This window comes from Cynocephalus volans, chromosome 11 (assembly GCF_027409185.1).
Source record: "Cynocephalus volans isolate mCynVol1 chromosome 11, mCynVol1.pri, whole genome shotgun sequence".
NCBI classification, from domain to species: Eukaryota; Metazoa; Chordata; class Mammalia; order Dermoptera; family Cynocephalidae; genus Cynocephalus; species Cynocephalus volans.
This window is the reverse complement of record NC_084470.1, coordinates 66,138,414-66,151,598: the sequence shown is the minus strand read 5'-3', so window position 1 is coordinate 66,151,598 and position 13,185 is coordinate 66,138,414. Positions and strand designations below refer to the sequence as shown.

At 39.1% G+C, this 13,185-nt stretch overlaps 1 protein-coding gene across 2 annotated transcripts in view; it reads left to right on the top strand.

Moving 5' to 3' along the window:
• ARHGEF3 (Rho guanine nucleotide exchange factor 3) overlaps positions 1-12,138 on the top strand; it is a 63,371-nt gene extending 51,233 nt beyond the window's left edge. The window contains exons 8-10 of one of the 2 annotated variants that reach the window (XM_063114179.1): positions 5,373-5,543; positions 8,069-8,255; positions 10,501-12,138. In XM_063114179.1, coding sequence (XP_062970249.1) covers positions 5,373-5,543; positions 8,069-8,255; positions 10,501-10,853 — 711 coding nt within the window. In that variant the 3' untranslated portion in view covers positions 10,854-12,138. The remainder of the gene's footprint in view (positions 1-5,372; positions 5,544-8,068; positions 8,256-10,500) is intronic. The other variant, XM_063114180.1, reaches the window with a different exon arrangement.
• Positions 12,139-13,185: the final 1,047 nt, after the last annotated feature.

Here is a 13,185-nt window from a genome sequence, read left to right as displayed (position 1 = left end):
CCTAACTTGTAAAATACAGTGTTTACATGAAACACACTCTAAGGTCCCTTTGGTTCTCTGAGTTCTTGCTTCTGTAAAGGTGACTCTAATCTGGTGTTAGAACTGCAGATTGTGAGGGTTAAGATCTCTGTGGAGATTTTAAATTGAATATCTTGGTTTAGTTAGTAAATGGGAGTTGTCTTTTAGCTTAGCCCCAAGCCCACTATGAAGTTGACGTCCATTTAAGGTCTGGCTCCCCTCAGCCCGCCATTACCGTGGGATACCCTAGTCCAACCTCCTGCTCACCAGTGGACTCCTCATTGAGCAAATATTTATTGGATGTGGACTGGGTGATTTGGGAAATATAGATCCTTCCCTAGCAGCAATAGAAGACAAGGAAAAATGAAACGGGGTCCATATCATTAGAATATTTCAGATGGTGAGCATTCCACCCAGAGAGCTCGGTTCTAATTGAGGTACCATGCAGGGCAGGGCAGAGCAGATGGCAGGGAGGCCAGGGGAGCGAGTGGCCTGAACGACGATGTAACATGATGACCAGACAGGATGTGCCTGGGGAAGATCATGGATCAGTCTGTTTGGGGTTGAGGATACTCTGAGAAAGTAGCAGGAGATATGGCAGAGGATGTAGGTTCAGGTCTGGTTATAGAGGGTTTTAAATGTCATTCTAAGAAATTTGTCCTTTGTGATTAATTGAAGGTTTGTTTTTGTTTTCTAAGTAACTGGTTTCAGAGTTCAAATCCCAGCTCCATCACTTACAAGCTATGTAACGTTGGACCCGTTACTCTCTGTAGAACAGGGGACCGAGGAGGAAGAGTCTAGTGACAGGGAAGCAAGTTGGGAGGGTGCTGCAGTGGTTCAGGTGTGAAGTCAGGCGGCACTGGGGATGGAGGCTAAGAGACCAATTCAAGGACTCGTTCTCTTGATTTAATCTGAGATAGTAACAGAAGGAAGATATGCATAGGTAATTTGCAAATCAGAAGCCTCAAACCTGCTGAGCAAACTGCCTATGTCCTTCCAGAGAGGGATTAATCGTAATAAGTAGTAACAACAATTTCCTTGATAAAGTTTTTTGATATATTTCCTTGATATATATAATTTCCACGTAATAACTGCTAACATTTATTGAGTAAATCAGCCTTATATAATTGCCTTATAGGTTATGTATCTCATTTAGCCCTCATAACAACTTAAGAGATAGCTGTTCTTTTCCATATGAGACTTGGAGGGGTTAAAATAGTTTGCCCAGGTCCAGAGCCAGCAAGTGATGAAGTTGATGTTCAAACCCTATCAGTGTAGGTTGCAACTGCTGTGCCTTTCCACTGCTTCATGATCCTGTACGCTGCTGCTTCTTCAAGCCCCTGTTGTCTTTGGAATTAAAGAGAGCTGCCTTGTCACCAGGCTCTGTGGCGAGGCCTCATAGTGCAGAGCTGGGCCGGTGCCTCCATGTAGAATAGAGAAGAACAAGGAAGGACTCCTGATTCATGAGGTGTTCAGTGTGTCTGGCAGACTCGACACACATAGACCAGGCCTCCAATCCAGCGCAGATGGTGGGTCGGGAGCTGGCACTGGGGATGAAGCCACTTCACTTCATCATGTCTGTTTTTTTTACTGGGAAGAGTGCGAGAGAGTTGCCTCCTCTCCATATTTCATCCCAGCGAGTGTGTGGTCTGCAGGAATAAAAACAACAGGGAGCTCAAGCTACTCTAAATAATTACTTTTTTGAAGGCTTTCCTGAGTTTTACTGTAAAGATTTTTTATTTTAATATGCAGCATGAATGAATACTGTTATGTTTAAAAAAAAAAAAACCCATTGAGTTAATGTTTGAATTTAAAAACAGATAGGTAAGGATATGATTGTTTGCAGTATGAAAGGATGTGCCGAATCAGTTTCCCTAGTGCATAAAATGTGAAGCCATTTTGAAAAGTGGAATCTGCACCTAATCCTAATTATTCAGGCAGATCTGTGCATGAAACACAGTATACTTGCATTGGAAAATGTCTGGAAAGCAAGTCTTTAAATGCCCATTTACACAGTATAGACACAGAAATTTGTCTTCCTTCTTTTAAAAAGCCTTGGGGCTTTTGAAACCCCAGATGAGCAGAAATATTTAGCCCTATACTCTTGAGTGCATTGTGAATGTTTGATAAACATAAAACCCATAGTACCAATGTAGCTTGACTTATATGTTCCCTAAATCATTTTCCCATCTATGAAAAGGGAAAAATCAGAAAGCGCTAAGTAAATTGCTTCCACACCAAGGGAGTTGATTGCATTCAGTCCTATGATTACATCTAAAGAAAGGTCTTGCTTTAAATGCAGTGCATAAACTACCACAAATTATAATAATTTCTTAACAGCGTTTTGAGGGTTGATAGAAATTTCCCCCAAAAGAGAACTTCTTAAAGTAGGACTTTGGATATTCAGATATTCCGGAGAACTGGTTGTTTAACATTTTAAATTCTAGGGATTGTTTCAGCCAGAGAATGATCTTGCAGACCATCCCTTTCCCCTGCCCACTACTGTTTCCCAACTCATTTTAAAAAATCACTGAAATCAGTGAGAACAGTCCTGCTTTTGAGGCAACAGCAGTGAAGGCTGTTATTCTTGGTTCATGTCAGGAGCTGATGAGTAGGTGACATTGTGGCACAAGGGGCCAGACAGGACTTTCAGACTGCACTTTGCGGATGATGATTCCAGCATGTGTGCTACCTATACTATTACCAGGTATCTCTCATCATCTCCCTTTACCTGTCCCTTCCTTCAGTTTGAACCCTGGTGAGAAATGTAACAATAAATTTAGTTTAAATGTACAACGACCATGACTATTTGCTGTTGGCAACCTGCTCTATGTAACTTTATTCCTCCCTGAAATCCTGCAGAATAAATCTCTTTTAAGAACCAATGCAGATATAAGACCCTCATGATCTTTAGGTAGATATAAACACAAGACATTATTTTTATTTTTAATTTTTTTTTTTTTTCTGGTGGCCAGCCAGTACAGGGATCTGAACCTTTGACCTTGGTGTTATTAGCACGTTGCTCTCTCAATTGAGCCACTGGCCAGCCCACAAAACATTATTTTTAGTAAATGAAAGTATTCTCAGAGTTACTGTTATACATGTACACATACGATATGAAATGATAACACTGATTGTTTCCATTATTTTTTCTCTATTTTTTTGAAACACCAGAGAAAGAAGCAGTATTTGAAAGGAGTCATAGATGTCTAAGGAACCACTGAGTGGCATTTGAGTTTATTAATCTTCATTTGATATGCCAGCTATTCAGTTCCTGAGTCAAATTAAGAAATGAACACATCTCTATGTCTGTAGTGCATCTTTTTTCTGGGTTCCTGGGTACTTGCTGGAAACTCAGAAAATTGATTCAAGTGTTGATTCCACCTCGGAATGGTTAACTGGTAAGATAAGCCATAGCAATTCATGCTAAGGTCTTTAAAAGCAAGGGAAAAGTATAGATTCCACCACATATTAAAAATGTAGTAAGGTAAAAGAATAAGGTAGACATAAAGCAATTGCTCAGATACCTCCCATATGTTTTAGGCTTCTTGAAGGCAGGAACCCACCCTAAATTCTGAACGCTCCCACCTACTCTTAACACCGAACAGGTGCTCAACAAACACTAGTTAATTTAATTTGAAGGATGAATTCTGGATTTAGTATATTTTGTGAAATTTTTTGTTTGTTTTGAAAGTAACAATGAATGATCAGTCATCTTTGAAAACCAAAAGGGAAAAAGAAACAGAGAAAGTTAGTATACCAAAATTTTCTTTTATTTATTATTTGTTTTGTGTTGGTAAAACTCAGATTAATTTTATAGGACTTATACTTGATATTATGTTGGCATCAAAGGCCAAAAAGCTTCTTTTATGACCCTAAAGAGGCTATATTTTAAAAATGTAATGTGTGATATTTTGTTTGTTTTTATCAAAGTAGCGCTACCCCCAAAATTTGGGAAATAGTGAAAAGAAGAAAAAAGAGATCTTCGAAACTTTTAATATTAATAGCTACAAAAATTAAATTACAAAATTTAATAGCTACAAAATAGCTACATTATACATCTGTTCATAGCTCAAGGCTATAAGATCTTCTGTCAAACTTGTATGGAGGTATAAGAGTTATAATTGGGTAGTAGTTTTTACCCAGTTGCTTTGGGCAGAAGATATTTTACTAGCATATAAAAACTAATCTCTTAACAATCCTAGAGAAAATTTATCATCACTTTAGCGCATTTTAAGATCTGGTAACTTCTGACTGAGTGAAGGCCTCTTTCAGAACCTTGCTTTTCACAGGGATTGGTTTTTCTGTTAAGTATATAATGACCAAGAGGAGTCCTTATCAACATTTCCTATCTATTGGGTTCTTTTCAGTTACCACCATGAGAAAGATGGGACTGCTGGCCTTTTCACTATTAGAGGACCCTGCTGGTGAAGTCATCACTTTGGTTTTGATTAGTGTCATTGAGTTTTGCTCAACTAATTTCTCATTCCTATGTTTTCTAGTATTTTCTAATTTAGACATATTATCCATGTAATAGAATAACCACATATTGGAATAAATATCCACTGATCATATCTCAGTACAGTACTCTTGTTGTTTTGTTTTGCCTTTTTTTTTTTTTGTATTAATGGCATTGCATCCACCATTGCTTTGAAATCTCTCTGCTCCGAACTTAGTCACGTGTGCTATAGACCTGGGCATAAACTGTCCCTATCATTACTCCTAGTGCCTTTTCTTTCCATTCTTTTTTCTCTGCCCTTTATAAAACATTTCTTTTGTCACTAAAAAGATATAGAAACTGTTTACACCCAATTTGCAAATATTGTTTGTACATTAGATTGAGTACATGTAGATAGACCTTGAAACTAGCTTTCAAATCCCCAAAGACAACCCTTTTTTGGATTCCTACATTCTGCATTGTTTTTCTTTCCTTGGCCAAATTTTTTATATGCCTACATTTTCAACATCATGAGCGTGTTTTAAGAAATGTGCAACATTGGAGCTTGATAGCTGAGTCCCGCACATCAAAGACTGTACCTTTTATCTCTTCCTCTCAGATAAAATTATACATCCATATTAGTTTTATATATAATACAAATTATGGTATATGTGTACAGATAAGTATATATATGTGTGTGTGTGTATATATATGTGTATAGATGGATAGATAGATACGGTATATTAAAGGCATGTATTTATTTTTTCCTTTTTCCAAAGCACCAACTTAAATAACAGAATCTCAGAATTAGATCCAGGTGTGTCTTGGTGACCTTCAAGGCTGAGCCCCTAAGACTTGCTGGTATGGATGTTTTGCTTACTTTCCCCCACACTTATCTTCCTCTTTGTTTCCGTAGATAAACATCATTCAGGGAATCGTGGCAGAAATCAACACCAAGACTGGGGAATCTGAATGCCGCTATTATAAAGAGCGGCTTCTTTACCTGGAAGAAGGCCAGAAAGACTGCCTGATCGACAGCTCACGAGTCTTATGTTGTCATGGTGAACTGAAGAACAACAGAGGCGTGGTAAGTGGTTACTCTCCTTGAACAGTCTCATCCCAGGCTCTCCCAATCCTAATCCATTTGGTGTTGAGCCTCTTTTTACTATTCCTATCTAGGGTCATGTTCTTTCAAAGAAAAACTACTTTTCCAGGGTTTTTACCTCACAGGATCATGTATTTCTTTTTTCCATTCATTTTTAAAAAAAATGCTTAATGTCATGGACCAGTACATATTCAGAAAGACTTTCGGAAACCAGCATAGGTTGCCAGCTTTTTATTTTGTTTGATCATGACCTTCAAAAACAAATACAGAACAGTTAACATCCCCCATCCTCTTTCTGTACACCAGTCAAGGACTGAGGACTCTGTGGTTGGATGTGTCTAGGACATTAAACGTGAACTCTAGTTCTTATTGCAGGCAGATTTTTGAGAAGACAGTAGTTGTGGTGAGAGGTTTGTTGTTCTCCCAGTAGAGTTGTGAAGGTCCTTGTGAACAAAGTCCTCTGTTGCAAAAAGAGTGTGGTAGTTGGAGGAAAAAATGAGCTGAGACTGATAAGAGAAATTCTTGGTGAGCATTCATAAGTAAGGGGTATTTTGAAAAGGTTGTCCAGACAATCTGAGTTCATGCTGCCTACCTTGGCTAGGAGATTGACTGAAGTAGGAATAGTATAAAAATCTCCAATTATTTTAAGTACATAAAACAATGATCAACCTTTTCCCTCTCCTACCCCCAAAAGAAAGTTCTTTTTTTTTTAAAGGAATTTATTTTTTTTATTGAAACATATTGCTGTACATATTTATGGGGTACAGAGATATATTTCAATACATGTATACATGTAATGTGTGATGGTCAGATCAGGGTGGTTAACATATTCATCATCGCAAAAATGTATCATTTCTTTGTGATGAGAATATTTGAACTCCTCTCTTCTAACCATTTGAGAACATACAATAAATTATTGTTAATTATAGATGCCTAGCACTACTGTACACCACTAGAACTTATTTTTCCTGTCTAACTGTAACCCAAAAGAAAATTCTTAACACATTCTTTCTGCCACCTCAAACTTGATTATTTTGTGTTTTACTTTGTTTTTCAGTCTTTTAAAGTATACATTTTATTTCCACCACTCAATCTTTTAAACTCAAGATTTGGTTGAGTTTCTATTTATGCCATTTTTGTTGTGTGTGGCAGGAAGGGGGTTGAAGACCTATGGTTTCTTTTCACCCAAATATAAAATTATCTGATAATGCTGAATGTGCTTCCCCTGCCACAAATCAAGACTCTAATCCAAGTTTCCACCCCTGTCCTCTGGTCTCCCCTTTGAGACCCCTGGGTTGAACATTCTGAAATGTTTCCACCAGAAAATCAGAACCTAGCTGCAAAGTTGTGGATCTTTTCACTACAATTCCTAAACAATTCTAAACTATGAGAAGAGACTGACTTAGAATTGAAAAGGCGTATTTACCATAGCTCCACCCAGCAAACTTGCTTTCATGATGTGGTTTGAGACAAGCCTTCATAAGATTTTCTTTTAGCCCACAACACACACATCTGTTGTCAACCTTTAAAGCACAACGTCTTCAAAGAACAGAGATTTTTTTTTTTTTTCACCAAAGGCCCTCTTCTTTATTGTCTCACACAGATTTTTTAGATATATTTATTATTATTATTACTATTATTTTACATTCTAAAATGTTGTGGAACAGTTGGGGAGGGGGAGGGGGAAGTGGAGGGGCATGTGGTGGGAGGAGGAGGACGGGGGGCGTGGTTGGGGACCATGGCACCCCTGTCCTTCCCACAGGGGAGCCCACGGTACTTCTGGCAGCAGCTCAGTGGTCACTGCTGGGCAACACCAAGATTATAAAGAACAGAGATTCTGATGAACTTAACTGAGAAGAAAAATTTTTTTTGATCATCTTTCTTTGTGGCTACAGCAGCATGCTCAGGTTCCCTCAGGAATGAGCAGTGTTCCAAGTTGGAGTTCCTGGATGAAATTGATAAGCAGCTCTGTGGTTGAAGGAACAGTGTTTTTATGGGTTTGGGAAGCAAAGATTAATATTAGGCTTTGATATATCAGTCACATCCTTTAAAGACTATTGTTAATTTTGATCTCTTAGAATTGTATTGGATAATATAAACCAAAGCCAGGGAGTGCTAACTTTTTTGTCTTCGTTACCCACTTCATTCTACTCCCTTCTCATTTTATTCTTATGGGAGCCAGAGATTGTGTGTGTCTGCACAGGTTGTGAATTGCAATGTGAATAGGGCCTAGGCATTGGCAGCCCTGCTACAGCACATATCTGTAGCTAGAAAGGCTTTCTCCAGTGAGTCCATAGGGAAGCACTCCAATAGGAAAGGCAATAGATATATCTGGAAATGCATGAGAAGTGCCCAATTTCTGTTCTCCTGGAGATAGACTTGAGTCTAGGACTTTACAATCAAGTGTGTACCTGGTACCTGGGGACATCTATCCACAGAGGTCCACATTTCAAACACTCATTATTAGATTGTTGCTTAGGGACATCCTGTGGATTCTTTTCTTCTAGAAACTACATGTTTTCCTGTTTCAAGAAGTGCTTGTGATCACTCGAGCCGTCACCCACAATGAGCAGCTCTGCTACCAGTTGTACCGGCAGCCGATCCCTGTGAAGGACCTCTTGCTGGAAGACCTGCAGGATGGAGAAGTGAGGCTGGGAGGCTCCCTTCGTGGGGCATTCAGCAACAATGAGAGAAGTACGGATGGCAGTCCCAGTTGACCTGTTGAAACTTTTTGGTCGTGGTAATTTGGAGGGAGTGGCTAGCTGGTGAAAAGAAAAGAGCCACAGTCTTGGAGTCAGACTGTATGCATTCCAGTGCTGTCTCATCATTTACTGATGGTGTAACCTTGTTCAACCTCTGTGAGCCTCAGTTTCTCATCTGCAAAGTGGAGATGCATATGTATCCTTTGTAAGGTTTTTATAAGGATTAAGTAGGATACTGTTAAGTGAGCCTGTCTGCACATAGCTGGAGCTCCTTAAGCTCCCTTTCTCTGTCTTCTTCCTCTGGAGAAAAGCATGCTTATTACCAGATGGCCCCTATCTGGAAACCATTTGCATTATGGTGGGTTTTGTACTTGAGTTGGCAGACTTGTCTCTAAAGGGATATAAGAATGGTCAACTGGAATGAGGGTTCATCTGTAACATTACTCAAATGGGCTTTTGTAACTTGAGACTTAATAAACAAGGAAATTAACCGAGAAAAGCTAACATAGCAATGTCTGTGGAGTATCTTCCATGTGTAGAGCACTGTTCTAGGCACTAGTATAGAGTGGTGAACCAATCAGTTAAGTTCCTTGCCACTGTGGAGCTTACACTGTGATGGATAAGATAAATGATAAACAAAAATATTCCAGGTGCAGTTAAGAAAACTAAAACCCAGTAAGGGGATACAGGGGTAGAGCAGCAGAAGGTCTGTTTTAGGTGCGATAGGGAAGTCTTCTTTGAGAAAGTAGCATTCAAGCTTCTTGGGTTAACAGAGGCATTATATTGTCAAAGTAATTAGCATGTACTGCCTCTTACCTACTCATCAATCCCTCCACACTAGTACGAGTAGTAGAAATAAGAGCTTATATGTTTTGAGTACTGACTATGTGTCAGGCATTGTATAAGCACTTATGTTCATTGTCATATTTATTCCTTATAAAAACCTTATAAGGTAGGCTCTTGATGTTCTCCCCATTTTACAAATAAGGAAACTGAGACATAGAAGAGTTCAGGCACTTGCCCAAGCTTAAAAGATGGAGCCTAAATTTAAGGGACTAGGATTATCTTCCAGCCGAAGATGGCAGGACTGAAACATTTGGGCCTCTCTCCTTTTGTTGCTTAGCCTCTAGGCCATCTGAAGTGGTGATTTCCAGTCTGTTGGCTACAGGGTTAGTGCAAGGGGACTGAACATGGATAATTGTTGAACCAAGCTTTGCATGTGGCATGCAGAGCCCATTAAATGACAGTTAATGTTGTTTTTATTAGATTAAATAAAATGTCTTCTATATTGTGCACTACCATTTTTTAAATTCATGTAGCTCATGTCAGTGTAATTAAAATGTAATTTCATTTTAAAACGAAACCAAATTGGGCCGACCCCGTGGCACACTCGGGAGAGTGCGGTGCTGGGAGCGCAGCAAAGCTCCTGCCGCGGGTTCAGATCCTATATAGGAATGGCCAGTGTGCTCACTGGCTGAGTACTGGTCACGAAAAAGACAAAAAAAAAAAAAAAGAAAGAAACCAAATTAATAACATCTCTTTATCTTTACATGTGTTCTTAATCATTGGGTACTCATGTGGAGAGTCATGGGCAATTTTGATGTTACAAAGAGCTTCTTAGGGCCGGCCCCGTGGCACACTCGGGAGAGTGCAGCTCCTGGGAGCGCAGCAGCGCTCCCGCTGCGGGTTCGGATCCTATATAGGAATGGCCTGTGCGCTCACTGGCTGAGCACGGTGCGGGTGACACCAAGCCAAGGGTTGTGATCCCCTTACCGGTCACAAAAAGACAAAAAAAAAAAAAAAAAGAGCTTCTTAAACTGGAAAAAGCTCTAGCTTGGGGCACTTGTTGAGGTTACTTATTATAAGACCCACCTTAGACCTATTGACTCTCTAAGGATAGGGTCTGGGAATCTGTATTTTTAACAAGCTCGTCCAAGGCATTTTGTTATACAGCCAGGCTTAGTAACCAGTACTCTGGGGTCCCCTAAAACATGAGACTTAGTTATTTCAAGATGATATCCACTTGCTTTTTCCTGAGAGCAGTGAGGGCAACTGACAGCTAGACCTATGTCAACTCAAATTGATCGATGGTGGCTGCAGGGTGGAACTAAGCCCTGTCCTACATCAGTGGGAAACATTTTGTAATCAGTGATGTCTGTCATGGGTACTGGGGGTTAGTGTCTGGGTATATACCTGTCCATTGACTTTTGTTTTTTCCATGTATTTTTAATTTCTAGTTAAAAACTTCTTCAGAGTCAGTTTCAAAAATGGATCCCAAAGTCAGACCCACTCGCTACAAGCCAATGACACCTTCAACAAACAGCAGTGGCTCAACTGTATTCGTCAAGCCAAAGAAACAGTTCTGTGTGCTGCGGGGCAGGCTGGAGTGCTTGACTCTGAGGGACCATTCCTAAATCCCACCACCAGGAGCAGGGAGCCACAGGGAGAAACAAAACTTGAGCAGATGGACCAATCAGACAGTGAGTCAGACTGTAGTATGGACACAAGTGAGGTGAGCCTCGACTGTGAGCGCATGGAACAGACAGACTCTTCCTGTGGGAACAGCAGGCACATTGAAAGCAATGTCTGACAGAAGCATGTGTCCTTCCTAGAAGTTGCCCTGTGTCTTATGTGTACAGTATTTGCATTCCACATGTGGAACGGTTTGGAGAAGCACTTTTTAATACTTTTGTGACTGTGTTGGCCCAGTCTCTTGTATCTGTACCTTTGTGTTCCTAGTACTGTAACTGCCAATCAATCTGTTTAAGCTGGATTTCTGGCAACCGTTATCCTGTATTGTATTTGACAAGTGTCTCAATGGATGGAGAGGTACTTGAACAAGTTAGTTTCAATTGTCCTGCTGGATTTTAAAAAATAGAAAGAAAAAGGATCTCTAAACTACTGTTTTATGTAGATTGCTTGAAGAGTCCTTCCTCCTGTACTTCTCTAGTGCTTTTCTAGCTCTTTGACATGGTAGCTGAAGACATGGAATTTAGAGGGTCTTGCAAACAGGGTATAAGGAATTCTCTCAAGTATCAGGATGGCATTTTAGGGTAACCGGGAAAGATCAACCCTGCATGTGAACTTGGTTCAATGTTATTCAACCAGAAATTGTGAAAACATTCTGAAGGCTTAATTTTGCAAAGGAGAAAGCATTGTCTGAACCTTGTAATTTCATCCTGTGCAAGTTCAATACAATAATCTATTAGGACATGAAATAGAGGCCGACCTTAAAAGGGCCAGGATAAAAGCAGCTGCCAGTTCTGAATCTCTAACTGAAATGCGCATGGCACTAGGAGTGTCTGTCATAGTTGGTGGCTTGCCTTAGCCATTTCTATCCTAAAACATCAGAATAGAACCCAAAGGGCCTGGGAAAACCTGCCAGGATAAAGAGAAGGCACTGTCTTCATTTTGTTTCATTTCCCTAGGCCTACTCATATTTCAGAGCATGAATGAAATGACGAGAAACAGAGACTATGACTGTGTCAGTGATGCTGTTTACAGAAATATGAGAGGAAGAATTTGGAATGAGAAGCACTTCGTCAAGACCTTCTGTGGGAACCATTTAAAGAGAAAAACATGGTCCAGTGCCTTCTGAGAAAGGCCAGAGCCTTGGGTTTTCCTGCTCTGCTTTGGGGTCATCAGTTTGCTATCTCTGGTTTTGTGCTGTAATTAGAATCACAATTACATTTTCCAGAGGCCAATTTCATTAATTCTAATTAATTAGGATCAGCTAGCCAAACTAGTGACCTCTTTGTCCAGCCTTGATTTACAGTGCAGTGTGGGGTGCAGACCTTTAAAAAAGTTAACTAAATATGCAGAAAAGCTCCCTGTGAGTGTAAATACTAAGGATGACCTGAGCAAAATTATACCCACACCAGCACTAGTAGTAATGATTCTAAATTATTGCCAAAAACATTTTTTTTAATCTTCTGTGTCTTTCAAGTTTACAGAAAAGAAAGCAGTAAATGCAATGTTGTCATTTTATTATGTACCTATATAATGTGCATTCAAAAAAGCTGTGTGGCAAGATTTATCAATACAAAAACAAGGTATATTACTTCATTATTTTTCAAAAACAAAAAATACTGTGGTCAATTGTACCCTGTAAAACATATTTCTGTATTTATAGATTTTAAATCTGGTGAATTTTTTCTATTACAACTTTATTTAAAACTGCTTGGTTATTATTGTTTTGGCGAGTGAGGGAACCTGCTGCAGATAGAAGCAGAGGAAAGCCAAGAAAAGTCATTTGATGGTGAAGAAAAGAATGAATCATTCTTTGCAGGAGCCATCGGCCACTTTGGCCAGTGTGTTGAGAAGAGATTTGTCAAGTGTTGGATCATGGGAAGAAAGTCAATGAATGTTTTAGTGAAATGAATGTTTTTGTATAACAGCCTTAAACTTTTCTGGAAGCATTTCAAATAAATTACATTAAAATGTTGTCCTTCTTGTATACAGTGTTTGTCCTACAAATATCAAATTTTAACTGTCCTCTTGGGTGGTGAGTTCTGAATTTTTGCTTGTGGTTCCCAAATACAAACTTTAAAATAGGGTGCAGGTTGAAATAAATGATTATTGATTTGATCTATCAAAGCTTTTACAGAACTCATATTTCTAAGATCTATTTTTTCAAGCATTTCTATTCATTCACTTATTTATTCATTTTAATAACTCTATCTTGAATCTATACTCTGTATAAAGTCAAGGGATGTTATAGTTGTTATAGAAAAGAAGTGATAAATCTCACTGCTTATATAGGTGACCGTTGATGTACCTGAGGCTAAATAAAGAAGGCAAACTTCACTCTGAAATTCTTACTGGAATTTTAATCCACTTCTTCTTAAAATGGTTAGTATAATTTCCCACAAAGAGTAGTTTTTAAATAAAAAAGCTAAACAGTTTTAATCTATTGGTAGTCA